Source organism: Castanea sativa, chromosome 12 (genome assembly GCF_040712315.1).
Source record: "Castanea sativa cultivar Marrone di Chiusa Pesio chromosome 12, ASM4071231v1".
Lineage (NCBI taxonomy): Eukaryota > Viridiplantae > Streptophyta > Magnoliopsida > Fagales > Fagaceae > Castanea > Castanea sativa.
This window is the reverse complement of record NC_134024.1, coordinates 13,385,425-13,412,631: the sequence shown is the minus strand read 5'-3', so window position 1 is coordinate 13,412,631 and position 27,207 is coordinate 13,385,425. Positions and strand designations below refer to the sequence as shown.

Sequence of the window (27,207 nt, the reverse complement as noted above, 5' to 3'; positions counted from 1 at the left end):
TCTTGGACTACCTATATTCATAAAACAAAGATAAATATTGGGCTGAGCCATCCACTAACCCATTAGCCCTAGTACCAAGAACCAACCCACCAAAATGAAATCCCCCTAAAACCCATTACGCCAAGGGCCCAACGCCTACCTAATCAACCCAAAAGTAAAAACATCAGTGTGTTTTGTTTACATTTTGTGACTGATATGAACATATGATGCACACTGCCATGGCATCACAGGAGAGGAGTCACAGGAGTGTGCATGAATTCCTTTTTCTTTTCTTTTTTCTTTTTTTTTAATACTAAGTATAAATTGTGATTATACTCTGTCTGTCCATTACATCTTTGTTATCTTAACCAAAACCATAAAAATCCCTTCCAATCCAAAACCCTAAACCCTAAACCCTAAAACCTCAAAATTGGAAAAATGCTCATCATCCTCCTATCCAAAACCACCAAAGCCTTCAGACCCAAAACCCCAATTCCCAAAACCCTTCAACCCCTACTCTCAAATGTCACTCCCACCAGACCCATGTCCCAATCCACCTCCATCCCCAAAAAGCTTCAGCGTGTACGTGACCATGGCTACGACAACTACATGGAAGTCGAGAAGAAAACCCGCAAAGTCCTGAAATTTCAGGACCTCATTCTCTCCCAACTCAACCACACCCTCCCAGTCTCTCGCCTCGACCTCCTCTCTCGCCGCCTCGGCTTCAAACAACACGAAGCCGGCGCTTTCGTCCTCAAGTTCCCTCACGTTTTCGAGATTTACGAGCACCCAGTTCAGAGAATCCTCTACATTCGATTGACCCGGAGAGCCATTCTGCAAATTCAGCAGGAAAAGCAAGCTCTCATTGCTCAAGTCCCCGACGCCGTGACCCGCCTCAGAAAGCTCTTAATGATGTCCAACACGGGTCGATTGCGCCTTGAACATGTGAGGATTGCTAGGAAAGAGTTGGGTTTGCCTGACGATTTCGAGTACTCGGTAATTCTCAAGTACCCTCAGTATTTTCGATTATTTGATGCTAAAGAAACTAGGAATAAGTACATTGAGATTGTTGAGAGAGACGAGAGTTTAGCTGTGTGTGCTATAGAGAAAGCTAGGGAGAAAGAGTATAGAGAGAAAGGTGTTGATGCTGAGGATATAAGGTTTTCGTTTATTGTGAATTTTCCACCCGGGTTTAAAATTGGTAAGTATTATAGGATTGCTGTGTGGAAATGGCAACGTGTTCCGTATTGGTCGCCTTATGAGGATGTTTCGGGGTATGATTTGAGGTCTTTAGAGGCACAGAAGCGTATGGAGAAGAGGGCAGTGGCAACAATTCATGAGTTGTTGTCGTTGACAGTGGAGAAGAAGATTACATTGGAGAGGATCGCGCATTTTAGGATGGCAATGAATCTGCCGAAGAGGTTGAAGGAGTTTCTTCTTCAGCATCAGGGGATATTTTATATTTCGACAAGGGGGAATCTAGGGAAGCTGCATACCGTTTTTCTTAGGGAGGCATATAAGAGGGGTGAGTTGGTTGAGCCAAATGATTTGTATATGGCAAGGAGGCAGTTGGCCGACTTGGTGTTGTTGAGTCCAAGGAAGGCAAAGGTGGATAGAGAATTAGTTAACTATAGAAGAGATAGAGAAGATGATGAAATGGTACGAGTTAGAAGTGAGTTTGTGGAGAATGGTTCTCAAAGTTTTGCAGTTGGGGACAATGTTAAAAAAGATAGGGAAGGGGAGGATGAATTGGACTCAGATATCGTTTCTGACGTTGGCTCTGATTATAGTGATGAGGATGATGATTGCCTTGAAACTCTGGACGCAGAGGATGTCCATGTAACTGAGTGACTGAAATAAAGCTTGTGGCTTAATGATTATTCTGCATATTGTTAGTTGTAGTCAATTGCTATTTCAAGGCATCATGGTCCTTTAGAGGGTGGAATTGTTGATAACTTTCTTCTAGCCTTCAGTATCATTGAGCTAGCTGTTTTTTGCTTTTGCTAATGATAAATTGCTGCATAACAGATAGAGAATCATCATTTTGAAAAATGAATGGGTTATGTTCACGGGCAAAGAAGTACCACCACTTGAAAATCTATGCTTTGGAGGATAACATTTGAGCCAAATGGCTTTCCTGGCCTCTCCACTGATTAGAAGTGTATTTTGGATTTGGAGGGGAGTTTAATTTGAAATGTGGTATAACAGAATATAAGCCATCTGGTCATTGACATATCTTGTCAGCTGGATCAATCTGGAAAATTATTGTTTCAAGTAGTTGCTCATGCAGTCATGTAAGTTTGTTCAGGTGATCATCCTTCTTATTCAGAGTCCTCACATTCTGATTTGGGAAGTTGTGCTAAATTGAGACTGCAGTACATTAGATTCTGCCTTCAAATGTGTACACTTGGTCAAATAATTCACAGAAATCTGCAAAAACAGATGTTATATTTGATTTGATTGTCTTAATGATGTAAATTTCTCACTTTAAAAGTAAGCTAAAGTGGGTTTGAATCTTACTACTCCTTTGAATGTGTATTTTACCTCACTCCAATAAAGTTAAAGAATTTAGTCCTATAGATTACAATTGTTATGGCTGCCACTTTCTGGGACTTCCTTGTAGAAAGACTTTTTCTTGAGTTGAAACTTCGTTCTTTTCTGTTTTCATACTTTTCTGTTTCCTTTTGGCTTTATTTTGTCTCCTATCATACATATGGAGGCATGTGTATACACCTATATGCATACATATATATACTCACACAGATGTATGTTAATGTGTGTTTCTTTTTATATTTGTTGAGAAGTAAACTAGTAACTAAAGTTTCTAATTGCTTGTGTGTTGGCGGTCTTAGCTGACCACATCTGTGACCCGAGTATTGGTAGAATCCAGCATATCCACTGCCACAGCTTCACCATTACTCCGAAAATTTCATGCAGGAATTGCAAATTTTTATAGCTGAAGAGCCACATAGATCTCTTCTCACCACACTCTTCGACTGTAGGTCATCCAGTGTGTGCAGAAGAAGCCAGCCTGATGGATCTTTCAGGTATCTTGCCATATTTGCAGTGCTCTGGTCCACACCAATGCCAAGCAGAGTTGAATTAACAGACACTTTAACAATGGAAAAAAAAAATTATAAAAATATATAACTGGTTACTAAAATTTGGGTAAGATTTTATTATAGTCCTTGAACTTTGAAACATTCATTGTCAATCCTAAATAAATTGTAAATATACAAAGTTAGTTCTTTTCGTCATTGTTTGTCAAAGATAAATAGAGAAATAAATTAGATGAATGAACTACTTTTAATTTGTTATGGTTACCAATAAATAAAGTAACTCATAAAATCACACGAGTTGATAGAATTACTTAGCTGTGGAGGCCTTTGTGATCTTCACTAGATATAGTTGAGGTATAGACTGCTAGTGCTAGACAAGGTTTTCAGAGCCGGACCGGACTGGGAGGTCAGACCATGAAAACCGGGAACCAGATAGAAATCTGGTTTTTTAAGCATAGAGAATCGGGCATATGTAGCAATTCCGTAAATCCCTAAAACCGTGGTTGAACTCCTAAAACCAAGGTTGGACTGCACAGTCCAACCCCTGAGCAATTTTTTTATTTATTTTAAAAACAACTTAATACAATTTTATTCTACTTAATTAAATTATCCATCTCTTACAAGGAATAAAACAAAATTATAATTAAAATCCTTCAAAAATATTCAACTTTACTTCAAAAATTAATCATAAATTTTAATATTTTCATGGTTATTATTTTATTTTATTTTATTAACTTTCTTATTTAATTATTAAATATATGCTTGAAAATCATTAAATTTCCCTCACACATATAGATATATTAGTCAATTTTACTAGTTTTATAAATTTAATATCTATATTTAAGCTTTAATTAATTATTAAATTAATTATGACGTCATCATGGTTCGATCTCAAAAACCTTAAACCTTTTATTTTTACAATTTAATAAATAATTCGAGTCTGAAAACATTGGTACTAGACACTCACATTGCTTTAGTTTGTTGGCAAGCATTCATTATCGTAGCTAGAAAATCCTTATCCTTATGTCCTCTGCTATATTTGGTGAAGATCTCTTGTCTTTCCCTTGCCCAAAGGCCCCAAACACTATAGAACTTCTCCAACTATTACTCAGTGTCCCCACCTTTATAAGAGAGTACCAATGTACCATAAATAACATGTTGTCAGTGATACACTATTGATATAATTGGACTAATCTTTTCACTGTTTCATCTTGTTTTACATTTTGTGGTTTTGTGGGTCTTCAACACTCATTGCAGGTAACACGTGCGATGTTTTACATAAGATAAGGACTTGGTGATATAAATGGTGGAGATTTTGGCTATGCAGCTCACTTAAAGAAGATCTAGTTTTAGGAGAATGATATCTTTATGTAGAAGAGTGCTTCAATAAGGTGGGTTAAGTAATTAAGTTTTTATGTTGCTCAACGGATTATAGGCTGTACAGTGATTGTCATAAATTATTTTATGCATCAAGAAGGGACATGTTTGGAAGAAAAATTTTGAGCAATTGAAGGAATTAAAAATTGAAAATGAAGTTCGTGAAATACATTTTGCTCAAGCAATCATGTAAATTCACCCAGATTATCACAATTCATATTTCAAATTATTTTTAACATTCTAATTTAGATAAGTAACAAGTTAAAGTAAAAATTTATTGCACACTCAAAATAATAATTGAAATCATGACTCGTGACTTAAAGTCACAATTTCCCACTTTGAGTGTGTAAAAGTATGTGCATTAACATGTGTGATTTCTAACTCCGCATGCGTAAAGGTGTACATTAACGTATATGTAATAAACACCACTCATAAGTTAAGCCTAACAAAAACTTCCTGCCTTCGTATGCATGTATTTGATAAATGAGTTCCCAAATGTACAAGCCAGCGCAGAATTGATGGTAAAGAATTGGTTAGCAAAACTGTTTCCATGACGTGTGAAGTCTTCGCTTTCCACCAATCGAACTGTGAAGTTCAGAAATCTCTGTTGAATATCCCAGGAATTCCACAACCATAAATTGAAAAGGCTTGGATTCTATTTGCTTTAGATATTGAGCTATGTTGCCACATAATTTTAGTCATGTGTCCATTTTTCAAACCTAAAGTTATAATGGTTTTGTCATTTCTACTAACTAACACATTGACTAATTGTTTTTTTGCTTTCTTTTTTTGGGGATAAGCAAAAGAATATTACGGGAAAAAACAGAGGCACATCATAGTACACAGAATTTAGCGAAGAGACCCAAAGAAAAGATAAGAATCAAAGAAAACAATAATTAACTACTGAAACTTTAAGCCATCCTAAAATTCCAATACAAAATAAAATGTGCCAAGACCATAACCCACCTGAACATGACCTCAGAAATATATGTTTCTTTAAGCAGTGATAGGGGAAGCACAACATGATCATGATTAAGCATAAGACTATTCTGTAAGTTTGATTGGCTTTTTTACTTGAAAACCCATATTTGATTATATTGTCTCTAATTCTTTCCTTTAGTCTCCAGTTCTCTCCTGTAATCCCTTATACATGTGAAAATAATAATGATGCAGGATTTGCACTTTTTCATGCTAGATCAAATGAAAACTCAAGTGTCTTAAAACACTTGTTCACAGCCCCCATCATCAATTAACCTACTTGATTTGAAGTTTTTAGAGCAAAAAAAGGGTTACTGCCAAACTTAGATTTTATGATTTTTTGTTTTTTGAAAAATAATATCATAACTTTAAAGACAATAGAAAATAAAATTAATTCATTTACATCAAAGGAACCCATTTGGCATTTGGGGATAAAAACAGTATATTAAATGAACAGAACGGTTGAGAGAATCAGGTATATAATTATATAAATGCTATAATTGTTATACTCATCCGTAAGTTGAAATCAATTAAGGATTAACTGCAAAAGCAAAAGAATTAAAGGAATATTGTTGGGTAAGCTGAAACCATAAGTGAGGGAGTTACAAAGTAGAAGGGTATGCAAGTTAGGTACAAAATACTACAAATTGGGTGGGTTTGACATTAAGCTTTTAAACATATACAATTGAGAATTTTCCTACCTACAGCTAACCAATGTCTTATTTTAAAGAATTTTCTTGCCCACATCTAACCAATGTTTTACTTAAAAGATCCCTTCCCATTTCCCTGTATTATTGGTCCCATAATGAGTTTATATATGAAAAGGAGTGGCTTGAAATGTTATATATCGGGTTAGAAATCCTAATATCCTATACCCCACCCCAAACCCACCTTGGGTTTGAACTCTTGGGCTCTTAGATACCCCCATACATGCCCTTGGGTTGTTATTGCGTACTCCGAGAGTATTTATTAATTTTCCGATGCCCTCATGGCAAGGGAAAGTACCACTTTCCCTAACATGGACGGTGGTAAGACAACATTCTAAAAATTTATTAGTCTGCGCTTGACAATTATAATAATTTACCACTTTACGAAACGATTACCTAACCAATGTTTGATTTGACGGTCAAATTTGAATTTGAAATCAAACAAAATTTGTATTCCTCGTGAAGGATTAAAATCTTCTAGAGTTCTTAAAGTAATTACATTGTAAAGTTTTTAAAATCTTGTGATATCATCAAAATGATTTTAATAAATAAAAAAATAGTGGTAGTTAATATTTAAATGCTAATGACATGATGAATTCATGATATGTAGTGAGTAACTAAGTACACAAAGATTCATTGTGAACTTCTTTGGGAGCTTCTCTTCAAGGAATAACATGTTGGTACAGTTGTCACCAGAACCACAAGAGACAATTAGAATTGAGAAATCCTATGATTCAAATCTTTTTGTGTTTGATTATTTAGGCAAAGTATTGTCATCCATTAAATTCGCTCATATAGTTTCTCAACAAAAAAAAAAAAAAATCTCTCATATCAATTCCAAGAAATCAATGCAACTATGATGTTGATAAGTAGACCTTATCAGTTTTCCTTTGAATAACAGAATATTAATGATTAATATGTTTTGAAAAGGTCCTGTGCCAGATTGGTTTATTTGTACAATTTTTCTACTTCCCTCAAGATTATATAATGTATGTTTTATTTTTTAAATATCAAATAACAATAAAAGGTAATAAAAAAATAACAATATGCTATTTCTCTTTTTGTCCTTTCCTTTTCATATGTTATAAGTTATATACAAAACCTTCTTTCTCATCAAAAGTAAAAGCGCATCATCAGGCTAATACCATACCAATGCTTTTATTTTATCAAGCATTGGAAGTTTTATAAGACAGGTGGTTATTTCTTCCATCATATGACCTACTATACAGATTTTTTTTTTTTTGAGAGAACCTACTATACATATTTAATACATCTCCAATGGCCCAGTAATGATATATAGAAAATTTTAACAAATGCCCTAATAAGGGCATTAGTTTAAGAATTAATTTTAGAAACTTTTTATGAAAAAAAAAATTAATTTTTTTGACGACTTTTTATATTTATCATAAAAGTTGTGTTAAAGTTTTTTTTTTTTTTTCTAAAATAATTGTTCTAAAATGCCCTAAAAACAACTATTCTAAAAGCATCCGTTAACAGAACCCATTATATATATAAAAAAGTTACAACATTTGAATATGAGCATGTTATATGCACTTGAATAAAATATAGATACATTATCGAAAAAGAGGGACGTTTCAACTTGACCGCAACCAACAACATGATAAACGTCATTGATTAAATTATTTACTATAGTGAACAGCCTAATTACTCCTTAGCTTAGCTGTTCCGAAACATTGAACGCGGATTTTGATTTATATATATGTGTGTTACGCAAGGTCCAACTATGATAATCCAGATTACGCGGATTTTTTACATATATGTGTGTTACGCGGATTTTTTATATATAGATCTGTCTTACTCTTAGTCAACTATGAACAACTATGATAATCCAGATTCATAATTATATATATTTGTGGGTTATAAATTATATTAATGTCTACCATAAGACTTCTAGATATTTTGGCGTAGATGAAATTAATAAAATAATGTGAGTGATGCTACAAAATCCAACAAGTGTAGAGCTAAGGTAATTGCTAATAATATATCTTAATTAACGTCCAATGTGGTGAGCTTGCACCAATTCATAAAGCAATTAAATAATATAAAAAAAAGTTCTTGACATGTAGCAACGCATACTAGGGGGCAAGTGCAAAGGTGCCATTGGATTTCAAGAGTGAGACTGAGACATTTTGGTTTAACATATATAGCAAATAGGCAACTAGATCGTTTGCAAATTGGGTGGTGTTACCACCATATATTAAAAAAATTAAGAGTTAGATACTATTTAATAATATAAATGAACATGTTAATGAAGTGTAATAATGTTTAATAATATAATGTTACCACCATATACCAAGTAGGTCAGTTCTCATTTTTCAGATTTGTTATTATAATTGAAAAATTATTTATAGAAGTACCTCTTCATTGATACAAAAGTAAAAGAGGAGACAATTCCTTCAACAACAAAAATAAATAAATAAATAAGGACACAATTCCTACTTGTTAGGAAAAAATGTATTGATTGACTTTTTATTATTATATTTAGATATGATAGAACTTCAACATAAGACTTTTCCCTATGATAATTGTTTTTTATTATCTAATTGATTTTTTGTGCAGCCGAGATTTGAACCTCATATCTCTAATTCTATGTCAAAAATTTGTACTAGTCAAGTTAAGTAAAACCCACAAATGCAACCTTTGACTTGATTAGCTAAAATTTTTATTATTATAGACTTTGAAAAGGCAAGGGAATGTTCAAGAAGAGATTTCAACTTTAGTTCTTCTTTACGAAGGTTGAATAATACTAATAAATGACAAGGCTCTTTATATTTTAAAAATAATAATTAAAATTTGTGACAAAGTATAGTTAATACTTTAAAAAAAGTAAAGATTTAAAAATGGTAGATAAGTTGGTTTAAAAAAAAAAACTTGTAGTTATATTAATCATGTTATGTAATGTATTGTATTACTTTCGTGTTTGTGTATTCTAATAAGTATTACTGTTTTCTAAAAAAAAAAAAAATCATTCATATATATATATATATATATATATATATATAGTTAACATTAATTGATATTGAATATTAAAAAAAGTGTGCTTAATTTTTTCACCTTATACCTCAAAATGTATCAAATCGGCCTTGAAATATTGTTGCAAATATCAACCCCTCATTTTCACTCCCTTTAATTGCAATACTCTCGTGCTTAGTGGCGAAGCTAGAAAATTTCTTAGGGAGGCCGTTAAATACATTTTGTGTAATTTTTAGATTTATTATCAAATATAAAAAAATATTAATGAAAAATTTCAAAAGCTAGGGGAGCCATGACCCCTTAACACTCTCTAGCTCTGCCTATGCAGTCATGCTTAAAATAAAAACAAAAATACTTTTACAAGTTACACTTGCCATTTTCTAATTTAGTTTGAGTAAAAAGAAAATCATTTGAAAAAAAAAAGGCAATGATATGTCAATAATTATCTATGGTCATTAAATGCCAATAAAATAACATTGTTTTCATTCAAGTTTTCACTCTATTACTAGCAAAGTTAGTTGTAAAATCTTTCTCAAGTTAGTTATAAAATCACATACCCAAACGAATTTTTTTTTTTTTTTTTGAGAATGAAACAAAATTGGTTGATTAAAATAAATAAAAAATTTTAATTTTAAGGCATCAAAATCGAAACATTTACCAAAATCTAAGGATTGGAGTTTTTTTTTGTTGTTGTAAAGTTTAAAATAAACCTTTTAAAAAGATAGAATAAAAAAACCCAAAAAAATATGACACTATAAAAAAAAATAAAAAAAATGATAAAGAGTCCATTCCATTGGGTTGCTTGCCTCCAAAGTGCCGTTTCACGCGCCAATTGCCGGCTCACGCAACCTCAGCCTCCCCACAACCAAACCGCACCTAACCACCTAAATATCCGTGACGTAAAGCCCGAGGTTAATTCAGTTTTGTCTGTGCTGTTCCAGTGCCTGTGCCTGTCCCTGTGCACCACTCAAGACCTTTTTCACGTGATTTCTATTCAATTTTATTTTAGTATTTCCCAACCATCTCATCTCTCTCCTCTGACTTCAATTCCCACTTCACTGTTTCTTCTGGGTCCCACCACTACCTATGTGTCCCCACGTCTCACATTTTTGACCACACTGATCTGATCTGATCTGATCTGATGTGATCACACATACCATGTACTGTACTGGTCTAGTCTAGTAGTGTGTGTTTATGATCAGAGCATTATCGCATGCTTTTCACTTTTTGGTCGGTCTAAGGTACACGTGATTAACGTGATCTAGGATGTATCTGATCAACTGATACCCTTTTTGTGAATATCGAGGCCGCACGCGCCTTCGGCTGGACTACCATTTATGAACAGCTCTTCCTATAAATCCTATCCTATTAATGCTCAAAAGTGGGTTTTTTTTTTTCCTGTTTCGTTCGGGCACAGATTTTTTGTTGAATTAATGGATAATAATTAATAATTTATTTTTAGAAAGCTCTGATTAAAATGAGAGTTGCTACGTTAATAATATTTTTACAACAAATCATAGGTGGTTAGTTGTTATTGGTTCAAATTTGAACCTAACACTAAGATTACTTTTTTGCCCCAACAATAACAACCAATAACATCCTGCCACTTAGGATTTGTTGTAAAAATGTTGTGGACATATCATTTCTCAATTAAAATTTATTAAGATATTAATTGATTTATTTCTTCTTTCATAAAAATAATTTTAGAATAGTTTACTAAAAATTAAAAAAAAAACTTTGTAGACATTCATTAACTTTTTCTTAATTGTTTTTCGAATAATTTTTAGATATTTTTGGAGTATATTAAAATAAGGCTCTCTTCTTCTTTATTTATGGTGTATTCTACCCTAAATTTAATGAGTGAATTTTACTACGAATGTGAGGGGAGGAAAAATATCACCCTGTTTCGAAAGTACTAAATAATTACTCTTTTCAACTTATACACATTTTAAAGTTAAAGTTATTTATTTAAGGTAGGTAAGTGGGCTACCCAAAAAAAAAAAAATTAAAAACTCAAATGGGAAATTGTAATATACTTGTGAATTATAGTAAATTTTTGGTGTACATGGAAAAAAAATGTCCTTTTCTTTTTATGAATTCATGTCTCAAACCTAGAGAATTAAAAATCTTAAAAAAAAATAAATGTATGGTTTAGATTTTTTAATTTAAAAAAATTTTAATTAATGTTTTTATGATATTCGTAACAATAATGAAGAGGAGATTTTACTATGAAATTTAAGATTTTTAAAATTTCTATAAAAATTATGATAGAGACATGGATTATTTAAGAATTATAGAGATACTAATTTATTATTATCTTGGTTATTATTATTTTTGAAATTATTCAAATTGGTTTCATATAAGCACACACCAGACAATTTAGGTCAAAAAATGCGATTATTTTTTTAATAGAGAAAATGATAATTAATAGCTCTGATGGATAACCACGAGGCATTTTAGGGTGAAAGTTTTCTCTGATCTAATAATTTGGGGGCAATTTCAACTTTTTTTTTTCTTTGCCGTCAAAGATTAAAATTGATATGATATCATTATCAGGGTTCACCATCAAGTAAGATCGTGAAGAAAAAAAAAACATAAAAATAATCGTAGAAGAAAAACACAGTACACATAAGGTTTTAAATTTTAATGGTATTTATATTTATTAGTGGGTTTGTTGAGCAATCTCTCAATGCGGTCTTATGTGTGATATTGAATGGAAAAAAAAATCCATATACTATTAATTTAAAAACAATTATTGAGTAACCACTCAACATGTCTTTGTCAAATTACTGTAAATAATAATAATATTACTAATTTGTATGTGCCCACGTCTACTCCAAATCTCACTCTCAGTTGGATTACATGCCACTATCTCAAAAATAAATAAAAAAGAGGATTACATACCAAAAATAACCAAAAATTAATCAATGGATATGATCCCAGTGTACTTATCCTGAATTCCTAACAAAACATATTAGAGAAAAAAGAAATGCTAAAGGTTTTTTTGCGCCACATGTAATTTATTATTCCCTCAATTCTAAATTGTTGATCGTGTTTAAAAAATTCAACTTTTTTAGTGAACATCATTTAATGCATTGTCTATAAGCTAAAAAATGTACAAAATTTCAAAAATTCCCTTATTAATTTAACTTATAGAGAGAACAAAAATAACATTGACTTTTTTTAAAATAAAAAAAATAGCATTCGTTAACATTTCCCATAAATTAAAGAGTAAGATAGAAATTTTATTTATTAATTTTAGAAAGATAACTTCATTTTGGGACATCCCAAAATGGAATAAAGACCCAACAATGACCGATGAATTACTAATTGTTTATTGGTTAAAAATAGATACTCTTAAAAAGGAAGGGGGAGTTTTTCCTAATAGGGAATTTGTCCAAATAAGCTTAATTTTGGAAAGATCACTTCATTTTTGGGACATCCAAAAATACAATGGAGACCCAACAATTTGGGACCGATGAATTACTAATTGTTTATTTGTTAAAAATAGATACTCTTAAAAAGAAAGGGGGAGTTTTTCTTGATGGGGAATTTGCCCAAATAAGCTTTAAAAATACCTCCAATTTTTTTTTGCTTTTTTTACACACTTGCCAAATGCATTTAGAGGTAACAAGTTTTACAGCAGTTTATTTTAGGTGACTCCTTATTCATGAGACAACGAATTATTAACTTCTACAAAAAGAGTTATTCATTCTCTCACAATCGGTGTAGCCTCAACATGGGACTTAAGGCAAGCCCAATGCCTCCTATTGACACTATGGATGACTCCTCTTGAAAGTGTGAATAATTTATAGAGTGAGATGTTTTGGAAATTCCTTAAACTGTTTACGACATATCATTCAAATCCATTAAATTCATGACAAGTCTCTTAACAGTTAATATGATATATTTTAATTAGTGTATAATAAAAATAACTTAGTTATTCATGTGAGAAGTGAGAACGCAAAAAAGAAAAAGAAAATGTATGTATTTCTGGTCTTTTTTTTTTGTGGAAAATTTTAAAACCACAAACTCCTTTACAATCTTCTAAAAGGTTACTGGTAAATAAAAATATAATATTAATGATGAACCCAAATTAAAACCAGTAAAAAAATAATCATATTAACTGTTTATAAAAATATAATAAAATAATTTATGCATATAACAATCCACAATACATTACTCGTTTTTATTTTTGGCCTTCATTTATATGCTCTCTCATCTTTTACTGCTTCCCTTGTTTGCCACCACCTTTCCCTTTCTTTGTGTTTGCCTCAAACACCACGACAAGTACTACAGCAAAGATCCGAAAAGCACAGTAAACACAAATTGCAAAAACTCGCACATACAGTGAGTGAGAGAGAGAGAGATTGGACCTTCCACGTCATCATCTCCAGCCTCTACTGGAAAGGCTCCGAAATCAATAACTCTGTGTTTTTTTTTTGGGTTGCTTTTGAATTTTCCTATCTTAATATTAATTATTATTGTTTAATAATATTGTCTTTGAATTTGATACACGACAGTTGACCTAATATATATTGCTTCCCATACAAACACTCAAAAACACAAACACAAAATCAAGAGCAAGAGAGAGAGAGAGAGAGAGAGAGAGAGGGAAATGGGCAATTCATTTGGGTGCTCAGCTTCAGGTGAGAGGCTAGTATCAGCAGCAAGAGATGGCGATTTGATCGAGGCCAAAATGCTATTGGATTGTAACCCATGTCTCGCTAAGTACTCCACCTTTGGTGGCCTTAATTCCCCTCTTCATTTCGCTGCTGCTAAGGGCCACAACGAGGTCCTTTTCTCTATTTCCCCTTTTTTTTTATATACCTCACTTGTCGTGTTTTTCTTTATCATTATCTTAATTTGTGTTCTTTTGGGTGTGTTTAGATTGTGGTGTTGTTGCTTGAGAATGGAGCTGATGTGAATTCAAGGAATTACTGTGGCCAGGTATGAGATTTCCTTGTTTTCTCATCTGGGTTTTGTTTATTTTTGCTGTTTGTTGTGATTAGATACTATTTCATTTGGCATTTTCGGGTTTGGGTGTTGATTTTGAGCTCAGTTTGGGACATGGGAGTGGATTTTTTTTTTTCCCCTTCATTAGGATTACATAACATTGTTTGTGTCCAAGCAAACGCTGCTATTTTAAAACTAGCTTGAGTTGAGTATGCTTTTTAATAAGCAACATGTTAATGGATCTGTGTTCAATTTGATTGATAATGGGTGGGTCTTGCTATGAAATGCTTGCTTCTGGATCAATTTAGCAACAAATTGTAGAAACCCCTTTAATCTAAACTAAGATGACCACTGATTTTGTTGATGTGATTCTTTATATGCATTTTGAATTTGAAGACGGCGTTGATGCAAGCGTGTAGATATGGGCACTGGGAAGTTGTACAGACTCTTCTTCTCTTCAGATGCAATGTGAGTTCTACTTTTATGTACTTATTTTTGTATCTTCAACTTTCTTTTGTGATTTCAAAATTATTCTTTTTCATTAATCTCCTAGTATAGTCCTAAGCTTCATGGTTGGATTTGAATGGTTTTATCCTTGAAATGTTTTTCTTTTCTTCTTATATTTGAAGGCATAGGGTGACTTGAATATGACCTGTTTTTCTTTTATGTATTTGTTGCAGGTTACAAGGGCAGATTATCTCAGTGGGAGGACAGCTCTCCATTTTGCGGCTGTAAGTGGCCACGCAAGATGTATTAGACTCGTTGTGGCTGACTTTGTTCCAAGTGCTCCTTATGATGCCATACATGCACAGACAGATGGTGATGGGGGTGATGGCACGAACGTAAAGAACAAATATGACCAAAGGTGTGGGGCTTGAACTGATAAATTAAACATGTAGATATTGACGGTGTTCAAACTTGCAAACAGTGATAAAACGGGTTCATCCTGTTCGTAAATAATTTGAATGTTTAAATGCTTTGTTAGCAATAAAAGGCTACCCTTTAAATAATCAGAACGTTAATGAAACATGGCCTAATGGCCAGGCTTAAATTTTTGTTAGAAGAATTATAACATGGATGTTTTGAAATACGCATTCTCTTTTTCTCATTGGACAAGCCTCACCAGATAGTTTTTTTTCGCTGATAGGATTATAGATGTTACAAAGTCATTCCATCTGTACCTTTTATTTTGCTATTTATTTATTTTCTTCCAGTGCAGTGCGCTGTGCAAGTTTGTCAATAAGGCAGCTGATGCTGGTATTACTGCTCTTCACATGGCTGCATTGAATGGGTATTTTGATTGTGTACAACTCCTACTTGACCTTCATGCAAATGTTTCAGCTGTGACATTTCATTATGGAACGTCCATGGATTTGATAGGTATGCTCTGTGCATATGTTTGGTGGCTTATATTCATGCCTCTTGATCATGCATCAAACTAAAGTAGAAGTACATCTTTGCAGGAGCTGGAAGCACTCCATTGCACTATGCTGCTTGTGGGGGTAATTTGAAATGTTGTCAGGCAAGTTGTGCTTATATGGGCATTCATGGTTTTTAAACATATTTGTGGTCTCTTTTTAATTTGAAATGATGTTCTTTCTTCTTCTTCTTCTTCTTCAGATCCTCCTTGCTAGAGGTGCCTGTAGGATGACCTTGAACTGCAATGGGTAAAATATTTGATTTGGGTTATGGTGTTCACTCTTGCTATTAGTTACTATACAACATGAATGAAGGAAAACTTTCTATTCTTTCAGGTGGCTTCCTGTTGATGTTGCTAGGATGTGGGGGCGTCATTGGCTCGAACCACTGGTAGCACCCAATTCTGACTCGATAGTACCAATATTCCCTTCTTCTAATTACCTATCCTTGCCTCTTTTGAGTGTGCTTAACATAGCAAGGTAAGATTAGAATAACTATGCCTACAGATGCATCTTATGACTTTGAAAGAAGCGTTTTGTTATATTTTGTTAAAGGAATCATGTTTTTTTTTTTTAATAAGTAATAAGATTTTATTAAAATGAATTACATACTTTATGCATGCAAGATGTGTTGATAACATACAGGTGAAAATTACATAATCAAATAATTACATACAAAAGATAAGGGAATCAAGAATATTTAAGATGGAGTTCACGTCGCTTGTGCCTATTGTTTAGGTCATATGATGGTAGGTAGTAATCATGGTTAACTTCTCTTAGAGGATTTTGTTGATATTTAAGGATTTGAGTTTCTTCAAAAGAAATGCTTCTCCTTGTGATGAATTAAAGAGTTCCTCCCCAGTGAGGTTTGACACTCTTACTGGTTCCTGCCACTAGGTGGAATCTTGTTCTTTTTTCTTTTTTCCCGTAATGTGTTTGCTAGGCTAGCAGAGATATTACTAGACTTTGAATCGTGGAAGGCTGCAAAGCCATGTGGTTTCCTTTGTTAGCAGATATGAATCACATCGTCTGCTAGCAGTAGCACTCAATTCATGTTGGTTTTGCAGTTTAATTGAAGCTAGGAATTCTCACTGCTCAAGTTGTTTACTGTTTGTTATATAAAGAAATAAAAAGAAAAAGGTCAAGGAAGCTTAACTAAGTTCAAGTCCATAAATTGGCTTACTTAAGCTTATAATCTCTAACATGTGCTTATACTTTCTTTTAGAAAATTGGTTTTCCTTTTTTGTATCTCTTTTTGGAGATCAGGAGAGGGATTAATGATCTAGATTCTAGACCATATCTGTTCTTTCATGTACATACTTGACAGAGCAGGCTGCTCAGTGTAGACCCTGATTTTGCAATGGTGTAAAACTTGTTTAATGAGAATAAAACTAAGATGATGCCTTATGAAATCCTCTGCAGAGAGTGTGGATTGCAGTCTTCAACAACCTCCTCTGATGACACTGATGTCTGTGCCGTCTGCTTGGAGAGAGCATGTTCTGTAGCTGCTGAAGGTCTGTTTCCTTTCTTTTGCAGTCTTCCTTGCATGTGTGTGGATTAGTAGATATTTTTAGGCAAAACTACATTATTGGTCCCTAAAGTTTACCTTGTGAGTGCAATTGGTCCCTTAAGTTTTAAGTGAGCGCAATTGGTCCCTCAAGTTTAAAAAATTAACAATGTTAGTCCTTTGTTAACTGCCGTTAGTGTTAATGCTTAAGTGGCTAACGGAACATTGACATGTCTTTTTTGTAATTGATGTGGTATTTTTTTATATTAAAATGCTATAACTATTTCAAGATTTACACTTTTACTAGAAGATCTTTACAAACGTGTAACTATGACACGAGCTATTTTGAAGAAAAACTTACAATTCAATTTTAAGTTAATAATCTAATCATATTTAAAATAAAAAAGTAAAAAACCAAAACATTTTGGAAAAAAAAAAAAAAACCAATTTTCATTGCTGGCGTCTCGTCACTGACCACCCACCCAGGCAAGCTGAACTGTCCATCTCAGTCGACGTTCTACCAAAAACTTTCCAGATCTTACTTTCTTTCTTTTGGATGTTTTTATGGTTTTTTGAAGCATGAAATTCTTTTATTTTATTATTAAGATTTGGATCTTTTGGGGGTGATAGATTGTGAGCAAAGGAGGAGCACAAATTAAAAAAAAGGAAGGAACAAAGTTTTTTGTAGCCTGGTGTGCAGGTGAAGGCAGATTTTTTTTATGGACAAACGGAGAAATTCTTTGTAATTGGTAATGGCCACTATTCATTGGCTTCCAAGGAACCCATTACTTCTTCATTATCGTCATCATCTCCTTTTTCTCTCTGGTGCGAGTCTAAGTGCAGGTGACCGAAGATTAGAGCTTGAAGTGATACCGACGTTGAGAAAAAGGAATCAATGCTAACACTAAACAAAAAGACTAATGGTCTGTATGGATGGAGGGGAGAAGAAGGGAGAGTGGAAGGGAGTAGATTAGTGTTAACTAAAAATAAGCTAATTTTGTACTAAATCTACTCTACTCCCCCTCCCTCACCCTCAATCCAAATGGACCATAATATTAAAAAGAAATGCCACATCAATTAAAAAGATGACGTGACAATGTAATGTTAGCCACATAGGCATTAGCACTAACAGTAGTTAACAAAAATACTATCATTGTTCATTTTTTAAACCTAAGGGACCAATAGCGCTCACTTGAAACTTAAGGGGCCAATTGTACTCATAGGGTAAACTTCAGGGACCAATAGTGTAGTTTTGCCATATTTTTATACCTCTAGTCTCCTTTTTTTCCTTTTGTTTTCCTGATACTGTTATATGATTCGTTCTTCTTTTGATTAATTTGTAGCCAGAAGATAATTAAGGTTATAAAGTTAAAGTTTTAGTAGTCATTGATCTGAACATTTTTTTGTTGAGACTTTTAGAAGTTTCACCCTGGTCTTTTTGGTTCTTTTGCTTGGAGTCAAAGCCCTCTGCGGTTACTTTGAGGATAAATTATGAGGGATAAGGATAGGGATTTAGATCAATGTTATCACTACTATTTCTTTAGATACCATGGTGAATTTTAGGGATTTTTTTAGCTAACCTTGACTGGCTGATTGTTACTAATTGATTGACTTAATGGTTTCTCATTAATGGATGAGTTCATAATATAGAGATCATTATGAAAGTCTGTTAGACATCCATACAACTAGACAATGCTTGAGTTTGGAATATACAGAACACAATGCGAACTACATATGAGTAGGCACTGGCTTTCATTGTTGTATTTTATACTGTAAACCTGAACTCATCAAGAGACCTGTATTTATGCAGCTTGAATTTTTTATGTTGGTAATTTGTAAATCTTATTGATAAGCAATACATGCTCAAAATAGTGAAGCAAACGGTAGCTTCAGTTTACTAGTCATAGAACTTGAGTCACTGCACCAAAGTATTGGGGTTTGAATCTGATTACCTAAGATCTCATAAATGATACGACTTTAGATGGATGATGTAATTGAAAAAAAAAATGCCGTTAAAATAAATATAGTTGAGATATAGGTGTTGAGATTGGCAGGGGAAGCAAATGAACTAAAAGCAGAGTAGATTTTTCTTCATCATTCCAGCACTACAGTAAAGTTTTTATACACAGGAGTTCATCCAATATAAATAGGAAGCTTACATATGGATAACTTTCAGCCACACAACTAAACACAACATTACAAAGTTAACTAACAACATATTGAGTTAACAAAATATATAACATAATTAAACATGACAGAATACTCTGCATTTACAGAACATAAACCTCAACACACCCACATACAGGCCCCAAGTGACAATATGTGGAAAAAGACGAGGCAGAGTTGTCTAGAGAATTCTGGGACATGGATTTCACTTTTTTTTGGAATCCAATGGGTGATGCCAAGAAGGGTATTTGATTTACTACATTGTTGGCAAGGTCACTTTGGGTGGCATCAGAGTATTGAAATCTGGAAGGCTATCCCACCTTGCTTGATGTGGTGTATTTGGATCAGAAGAAATGCAAGAAGCTTTGAAGGGTGTGAATGGAACTTATTGGAACTAAAAGGACTATTTATGAAGTCCCTCCTAGAATGGATGACAGCTTCTGGGATGTCTTGCTTTTCTAGTTTATCCAACCTTATTTATTTTTGCAACTTGAGATCTTAGCTTGTTGAGTTGATAGTATACTGCCTGTGCACTTTTTAAATTTCTTAATAAACTTTTTTATTACCTATAAAAAAAAGAGTTGTCTAAGGTAGTTCAGTCATGTAACAAAAGATTTGTAAGTGGACCTATGAGAAGGGTTAGTTGAGTTGTTCAAGGAGCATAAGGGAAAAGGGGGGGGGGGGGAAATGATGTGGTTGAAGCAGCAAGAACTTGTCAAAGGAGATGGCCAGAGAAAAATGGTTTATTAGCTGACACTCATTAGTTGAGTATATATGGTTTTAGATGCTTAATGTTAGAACTGTGCGTGAAGTACCCTTGACTGTGTTCTGATGGAACCACACTTGTTATGTTGCGCCAGACTAGAGTTGGATGGTAGAAAAGGTTCATATACCACTGGTAGTCCCAATTATGATTTATCTCTTTGTGAAATAATATATTAGAAGCAATCAAGATGGATACAGTTGTCCTCTTTTGCCAAATTATTTTCTTTGGACTTTAATTAAATTTCAATTCAAGCAATTACTGTAGTTCTTAAAATACATTCACCAATGAGCTTTTCTTGAATTTGCATAGTTTTTTGGCAGAAAAATCATAAAATAATACAAACTCACTGCCGCCATTAATGTGAGCATTTTCTGATTGAAATTGTCACACTGGCCTACAGCTGTTTTGACATGGTTGACTTCCCATTGTAATGTTCTTGAAGCTGTTAATTCATTGTACTTAGATGCTTGCTTGAATCAACTGGAGTACATATATGAGGGATCTTGTTGTGTGATCCTTGCTGCCTCCTAGGTCCATGTGGTTGTTCTTACTCTCATCAAATAAATAACTTCCATTGTCATTTCCTTTAATGTGAAAGCTAGACTTGTCATTATCCTTTCCTCTGTTTTTGAGGTTTGGGTGATGGGAAGGAGGAACAACTCAGATTTAATCAACCATGCAGTTGTATAACTTCCATTGTTGTTCCCTTTGATGTGAAAGCTAGACTTGTCATTTTCCTTTCCTATGTTTTTGAGGTTTGGGTGACGGGAAGGAGGAACAACTGAGATTCAATCAACCGCGTGAAGTTGTAAAATTCTTTTTTTTTTTTAAGTGAGAGAGAGAATGGAGGAAGGGAGGAGGGGGTTGCCTTTTACTCTTGGCCACCAAAGTGAGCATGAAGCTCTCAATTCCTATGAAAAGCTTATGGCCACATTGGCCAGTGTACCTTCTCCTGCCATCAGCATCATTCATGGTTGAGAGAAGTGCTAAGTAAATTTTCCTCTGTATATGATCATCTGAAACTGTTTTATGATTAATTGTTGAAACATTAAAAATTTACTGTATAGTTTTTTCATCCATAAAGTCATTACTAAACTGCATGCACATAACATTTTTGGTGGGTAATTCTTCCAATTACTTGGTGAAATACTTCCACTTATCTGTTGATGTATTTGTGATTTCAGGGTGTGGGCATGAGCTTTGCGTAAAATGTTCTCTCTATCTTTGTTCAACAAGCAACATTCCTTCTGAATTGGTGGGCCCACCTGGGTCCATTCCATGCCCTCTATGTAGACATGGAATTATCTCTTTTGTCAAATTGCCTGGTTCTTTGTCCAAAGAAAATAAGATACATATCTCCCTTGGACTTTGTACCCCATGCATGCTTCACCCTCGTGATCCTGACCATCAATCTCCTGCTCGTACACCAGAGATCCGAAAGAATCGTGTGGCTTCTGTTTCTTCAGAACTATTCTGTCCAGTCACTTGTAGCCCATTTCCTTCTGTTGCCATGCCTTTGTGCACCTGCAATGATGGCCCGTGCCCATCATTTGAACCTCGGGAGGTAGAAACGCAAGATGAATCACCACAACGCTCACAATCAACATCAGTGGATCATGAGAAGATGGAAGGGCCAAGACTGGAGAGAACCAGTTGTTCAAGCATGTTTTGGGGCAGAAGAAGCTGCAGCAGAGAGCATCAATGCAACTCTGAAATAAATGCATGACAACATTAGTGGATGGTCTATTCTTCTGCCCACCTGGATAGATATTTTTATTAATAGCAGTGCAGTCCAGGGTTGTGTCTGATCTCAACTGTCACAAAAATGAATACACACAAATCCATGTTAGCTTCCGGTATTTGTTTGGCAGCTACATGGCGACAGATATGGGTCTTGCATCATCAGTATTTGTTTGGCAGCTACATGGCAACAGATATGGGTCTTGCATCATCGCATTTTGATGGCATTCTGGATTGTTTTTTAAGATATTTAGAGAGAGGGTTGTAAAATTTTAAATATTGGGATTGTAATTGATTGTAAGTGAATGTCAAAAGAGAACAGGAATATTTTCTTTCCAAAAAAAAAATTGCTACGGGGGCTTGTATGCTAATGATCCTAAATATAGAGTTTTGTAGAATATTCCTGTCATACTTTTGATTCTGTTAAGCAAGAAAATATGTAACCTATCATTCTGTTATTGCCTCTGGATTTGGTTCCTTTAGGCTCAGATTATAGGGCATGTGCACTTTCTTCTGGATTAACATCCAGTGAAGTGCACATAAGTAACCTATCATTCTGTGAAAATTGGTGTTTTTTAGATTGTTACAGATTTGTTTACTGTCATCTAGAGTGTGAGATGTTTGTCCTTGTTAAAATGTCTGATTTTTTCTATGATTCTATAAATGAATCATGGCTTCTCTCGCCAGAAGGAAGTACTAAACAGAATGTTCTCTCAGCAACGGTAAGGAGGAATCTATGAAGCACCAATTTTTGAAATGTCTCTGGGCGGTGCAACTGTGATCCCTAGCTCTATGACCATTCATTTGTAACTCTGGTCCCTAGCTTAATAAAGTCAATGTCTATGAATCTATTAAGATAATTTATGTTTCAACCTTTTATGTGCCAGCTCAACTGGCACGTGCTCGACTTATAAGTTCTATGTGGAGGGTGAGGTTGTGGGTTCAAGAACCATTGGATACGTGTTTAACTTATCAATCAAAAAACCTTATGCAATCTCTTATGGATGATTAGCAGCTCAATTAGAAAGGGAGTTAAGTCTAACCCAAGTGGCTAGGCCTTTCAAAGACCATAAGATAGCATGGAACGAATTGGGGTTTCAACTAAATGAAGGTGAAGTAACCGAAATGGTTGTAGTCCCCAGCAGCCTAGGTGAAATGCAAACTATTAAGGAAGATAAGATATCGATTTGGAGTAGTGTCGTAGTGAGCAATAATGCTGTGTATGCTTTTGTAATTGGATGATTTGGATCAGGCCAGTTATCCAAGCACTAGAAAGAGATGGGCATAGGCCCTTCCATTCTTTTGTTTGGCTGGTCTAGCCTTAATAAGGTTTTCAATTCTTCAAGCCAATAAAAAAATAAAATAAAATTTATGAATTACCTAATAATTTATCAGACTTATTGAAGTAAAATGTAATGATAGAAATACTTAGTTTATGTTTGGTAACACTTTTTTTTTTGAAATCAAAAACATATTTGGTTAGCTGAAAATTAAAAAAATGTTGTTACTAGGATTTGAACTATAATACAAACTCATTAAATGAGACAGATTCATTAAATTAAATGCATGTTTTCATTGACTTTTGAAAATTAGAAACTGAATACAGCATTTTGCACGTTTTTAGTTTCCTTTACAAATTGAGTTTTGAGAACATATTTTGTTTCTTGTCCATTTTAGGTTGCCAAATAAGTTTTTTAGTCTTAAAAATAGAAAATTATTTTTGAAAACAAAAAATATGGAGAAAAAATAATTACCAAACATACCCTTAGTTTTGTGAAAATAATTAATTCTCATCTTTCTTCTCAAACCAAAAAAACACATAATTCTCATATAAAGGCTTATATTGTGGGAAACCTGAGTCTCAAACTTACAAATGTATTAATTTGTCTTTGACAACAAATCAACCTCGTTAATAGCTCCCTACAAATTAATTGTCTAAATATATGTGCATATTGATAGAATTAATAGTCTATTATTGACTGATCAAACTCATAGGAAATAGATTTGTTGTAAATATTTTGCTCACCTCCAATTTAATGGTGGCAAATGATCGATGTAAGCTTTCCTTTATAGTATGAGAGGAATAATTCTAAAAACTTTAGTATAATAACATTTGTGATAGACGAGTTATAATCAATATCAAACAATTCTCCTTCACGTCAAAGAAAAGTAATGATTTTCCATAGTAAATAAACACGAGATCAAAAGAAAAACAAAGTAGAGGAGAAATAATATTCTAATTGCAAAACAGGGGGCACCTTACCCATAAGGGTGACACGTTTTAGGCATTCACCAAAAAATAGAAGGACCCATCACAATCTAGGAACACATCCCATTGCTAATTGCTTCTTCACCTACGCACTAACTGGGAATACGTGGGTAGCTCTGATGCTACATTCAATCTTATCATCAACCAGATCCTTAAAGAAACCTAAAAAGTTGTAGGACCCAGAAACTTCTGAAACCTAGCAGTAGTACTGAACTAGTCCAAAACAACAGTATCCCTGTCCAACTGAGAGAGCACCTAGGACACCAAGTACCAAGAAGAAGACAGTTTTTTTTCTGGTTTCTTTATTTTTTTTTATTTTTATATACTTCAAAACTTCATTGTTAATTAAGGATACTTTAAACTAATTACAATTTTTTTTAATTGTCAAAGTGAGACAGATTAATGAAACACTCTAGTTACACACAAATTCACACCTAAATCCACAACATACTTAATTGCTAATTTATGATTGTTATATTCAAATTTACTTTTTTATCAAGTACTTGCTATAGTCTTATATATAAATATTATGTTCCAATTACAAGTTTTTTTTTTTTTTGAGGGAGTGTTCCAATTACAAGTTGACACTAAAAAATGATATGAAAATGAGTGTAAATTTGGAGGTCTTTAAATAGACCATATTTGAATTGGTGCTAATACATATTTATCAATAATAAATTCATATAAAAATACAGTTATTACAATCAAAATTTGTTATGTTAGTATGTATCCCTATTACAATCAATATAATAGATCAAAATTATGAATATTCCGTGGGTATATTTTTTTGATAATCAAGATGTGGGTATATAGAAACTATGAAAATGATACTTTTTATCAAATATAGTACCTGTGTTTTTTGAAATGCAAATACAATACATCTTTTAACAAGAAAAAAAAAAGGGAGGAGCACCAATACCTACCAAACTTAAACCATAGTGTGATAAACTGAAAATACACCCATACTGACAAGATTAAATTATTAAAAAAAAAAAAGGCTTTTATTTTCTCCCATTGATTATTGTCATTCTATTCCTCACTTTGAATCATCTATCGTCTTCTTGCAGCAGTTTCTCTCTGTGCATTGAAGTACACTGCAGCCACTGGCAGTCCCAAACCATTCTCTGCTGAGAATCTTCTTGTGTTGAAATAGTCTCTTGTAGTTGGAGACCTCACTGTTTGTCTTCCTGTCTGCTTGAACAAGATGAACACGTACCTATGGATGCCAACCACCGGTTTGGGAGTCTCATAGCTCACAATTTCTTTGCCTGTTTAAACAACATACCAATAAAGTGAAAGTCATTAATGTTTAAGCAAAAACCATTCAACAATGTCGATGTCACAGAATGGCAAACACAATCTTTTTATTTTTTTTATAATAGTATATAATTATATAACTTATTCTGATCAGATCGAATAACATCACTTTTTTTTTTTTTTTTGAGAGCGAGTAACATCACTTATTGACACATTTTTAGTATACACTAATTACAACCGGCAATGTCAGTGGTTGTTAAGATGTTGTGTTGAGTAATATATAAACTCACCAAAGGAAGCATCAGTTGTACCAGGAATATCTGTGACCATCCTGATCAAAGATATATTTGAAGTCAAAAATTCTGCGAAAAGTCTTGAATGCAGTGTGTACAAAAAGAAAAAAAAACTAGGGCTTGATGATACAAACCAGTGGAGGTGTTCTCTTAAATATGGATCACTAGGACTTGGAGCATCTGGGTCTGTCATAATCTTCAAGAAAAAAAAAAGGTTCACACAGTATTTGTAGCATTTGTTATACGTAATAGCTGAAAAATATATTGTAATAACATGATCAAAGGCCAAGTTATATTTATCTTCAAGAAGAAAAAAAACTCACTAGTGTATAAGCAGTCCTCATGTCATCCCCACCAATCTCTACGCGAGGTTTAGAAATAATGACAGAAGGCATGAACTCGTGGCCATTGGCAACTTGCTTGTTAGAGTTGTAAACTACATTCAGTCTAACACTTGGAGTGAAAATATCTACCACCTCTCCCACTACTCTCCCCACACTTAGTGGTCCACATAGTGGTTCTATGAGCCTCGACATTAGAGAAAAAAAAATGGCTAACTTAGCTGGGGAGAGAGTGAAGTACTTTGTGTTAATGTTGGTGCAATGGAAGTGTGGTTATGAGGGGGTGTTTTTATAGGCACAAGGAGGAAAGAGACTTCAATAGCATGGATTGGAGGCTTACAAGAATCTATAAAAAAAGTTATTACAAAAATTCCATAAATTAAAGGGTTAGTGTCTATATGTGTATTATTTATACGGAAAGGACATGTGTTGTGTGCAAATTTAAATGCATCTTTCCATACTATATATAGAGGCTATAATTTGCTGAGTTTGTTCTAAGATATCCCTCTCAAAACATTTTGTGTAGCAGAATCCAACATGTCTTTGGCTTATTGGTTGTGGTGGGAATAGAGAATATATATGTACAACTTTTTCCCCAATACAATACCATATCTTTGGGAAATTGGAATTCGGCTTTTAAGGTGCTTCTCTATATGCACATACTTTCTCATATTAAAAAAGGCTAACAATACATCCACATAAAATAAATAAATAAATAAAAAGGCAAACAAATATCTTCTCAATAAGGGAACGTCTTTTTAATTAAATGGAGGACAAGGTGCTTGTTATCTACTAATATTACTTGTTTTATTTTTTTTATTATTGGAATTATATTACTTGTGTTTGGCTTTAAATGGAATGGTACAACATAAATTAAAAACCCTAGAATAATGTTTCTTTCGTAGATAACTATAGATATTTTCCCCTTCTTTTTGGGACAGATTGCTGCAAGTGTACTCAATCTTTTTTAGTCCAATAAAAATATATAGATTTAGCTTACTTTTAGTACTTTTTTAACTAGATATATCATTTTATTTTAAAAATATAATGACAAGTAGTAGTGAATTTTAATCTTCACATTTTATTTAATTAGTAGGTGATGCGACAGTCTCTCATTAAAATAAAAGGAGATTCAATTTAAAAAAGTACTGAAGGTAAGCCAAACCCAAATATATATGGTTGTAATTGTTCAACTTTTGAAGTTAACTAACCCCCCCCCCCCCACCCCATGCGAGAGTAGTTATTAGCATAACCGACCCGACTGATTAGACCAAAGACCTCTGGTCCGAATATTTTATTGGACCATTTCTGCACAAGATCCAGTTAAACTCAGTGGGTTTGTGGCAACCCATGTAACCCGGATGGGTTTTTATCACTCGGTTATGTTTATGAAATTTGTA

At 33.6% G+C, this 27,207-nt stretch overlaps 3 protein-coding genes across 3 annotated transcripts; 2 read left to right on the top strand and 1 right to left on the bottom strand.

The window, feature by feature from the left end:
- Nucleotides 1-203: 203 nt before the first annotated feature.
- On the top strand, nt 204-2,558 carry LOC142618576 (protein ROOT PRIMORDIUM DEFECTIVE 1). The gene has a single exon (XM_075791519.1). It carries the CDS (start codon nt 418-420, stop codon nt 1,828-1,830), a length of 1,413 nt encoding a protein of 470 aa, XP_075647634.1. The 5' UTR covers nt 204-417; the 3' UTR covers nt 1,831-2,558.
- An 11,086-nt stretch (nt 2,559-13,644) lies between these two features.
- On the top strand, nt 13,645-22,105 carry LOC142619788 (E3 ubiquitin-protein ligase XBAT33). The gene is made up of 10 exons (XM_075793073.1): nt 13,645-13,889; nt 13,985-14,044; nt 14,447-14,518; nt 14,731-14,915; nt 15,270-15,430; nt 15,514-15,572; nt 15,671-15,717; nt 15,805-15,948; nt 16,891-16,982; nt 21,092-22,105. The coding sequence occupies exons 1-10, from the start codon at nt 13,713-13,715 to the stop codon at nt 21,631-21,633; spliced, it is 1,539 nt and encodes a 512-aa protein (XP_075649188.1). The 5' UTR covers nt 13,645-13,712; the 3' UTR covers nt 21,634-22,105.
- A 2,561-nt stretch (nt 22,106-24,666) lies between these two features.
- LOC142621122 (CEN-like protein 1) lies at nt 24,667-26,077 on the bottom strand. The gene is made up of 4 exons (XM_075794432.1): nt 25,790-26,077; nt 25,601-25,662; nt 25,464-25,504; nt 24,667-25,184 (listed from the first exon to the last, which is right to left on the bottom strand). Exons 1-4 carry the CDS (start codon nt 26,000-26,002, stop codon nt 24,967-24,969), a joined length of 534 nt encoding a protein of 177 aa, XP_075650547.1. The 5' UTR covers nt 26,003-26,077; the 3' UTR covers nt 24,667-24,966.
- Nucleotides 26,078-27,207: the final 1,130 nt, after the last annotated feature.

Excerpts from the sequence above, each read along its gene's own strand:
- LOC142621122 (XM_075794432.1), bottom strand. The coding sequence starts at position 26,002 with ATGTCGAGGCTCATAGAACCACTATGTGGACCACTAAGTGTGGGGAGA. Across the intron at positions 25,663-25,789 it reads TGAGGACTGCTTATACACTA|ATTATGACAGACCCAGATGC; the intron begins GTGAGTTTTTTT and ends TTTTTCTTGAAG. Across the intron at positions 25,185-25,463 it reads TACAACTGATGCTTCCTTTG|GCAAAGAAATTGTGAGCTAT; the intron begins GTGAGTTTATAT and ends TTGTTTAAACAG.
- LOC142618576 (XM_075791519.1), top strand. The coding sequence starts at position 418 with ATGCTCATCATCCTCCTATCCAAAACCACCAAAGCCTTCAGACCCAAA.
- LOC142619788 (XM_075793073.1), top strand. The coding sequence starts at position 13,713 with ATGGGCAATTCATTTGGGTGCTCAGCTTCAGGTGAGAGGCTAGTATCA. Across the intron at positions 15,431-15,513 it reads AACGTCCATGGATTTGATAG|GAGCTGGAAGCACTCCATTG; the intron begins GTATGCTCTGTG and ends ACATCTTTGCAG. Across the intron at positions 15,718-15,804 it reads ATGACCTTGAACTGCAATGG|GTGGCTTCCTGTTGATGTTG; the intron begins GTAAAATATTTG and ends CTATTCTTTCAG.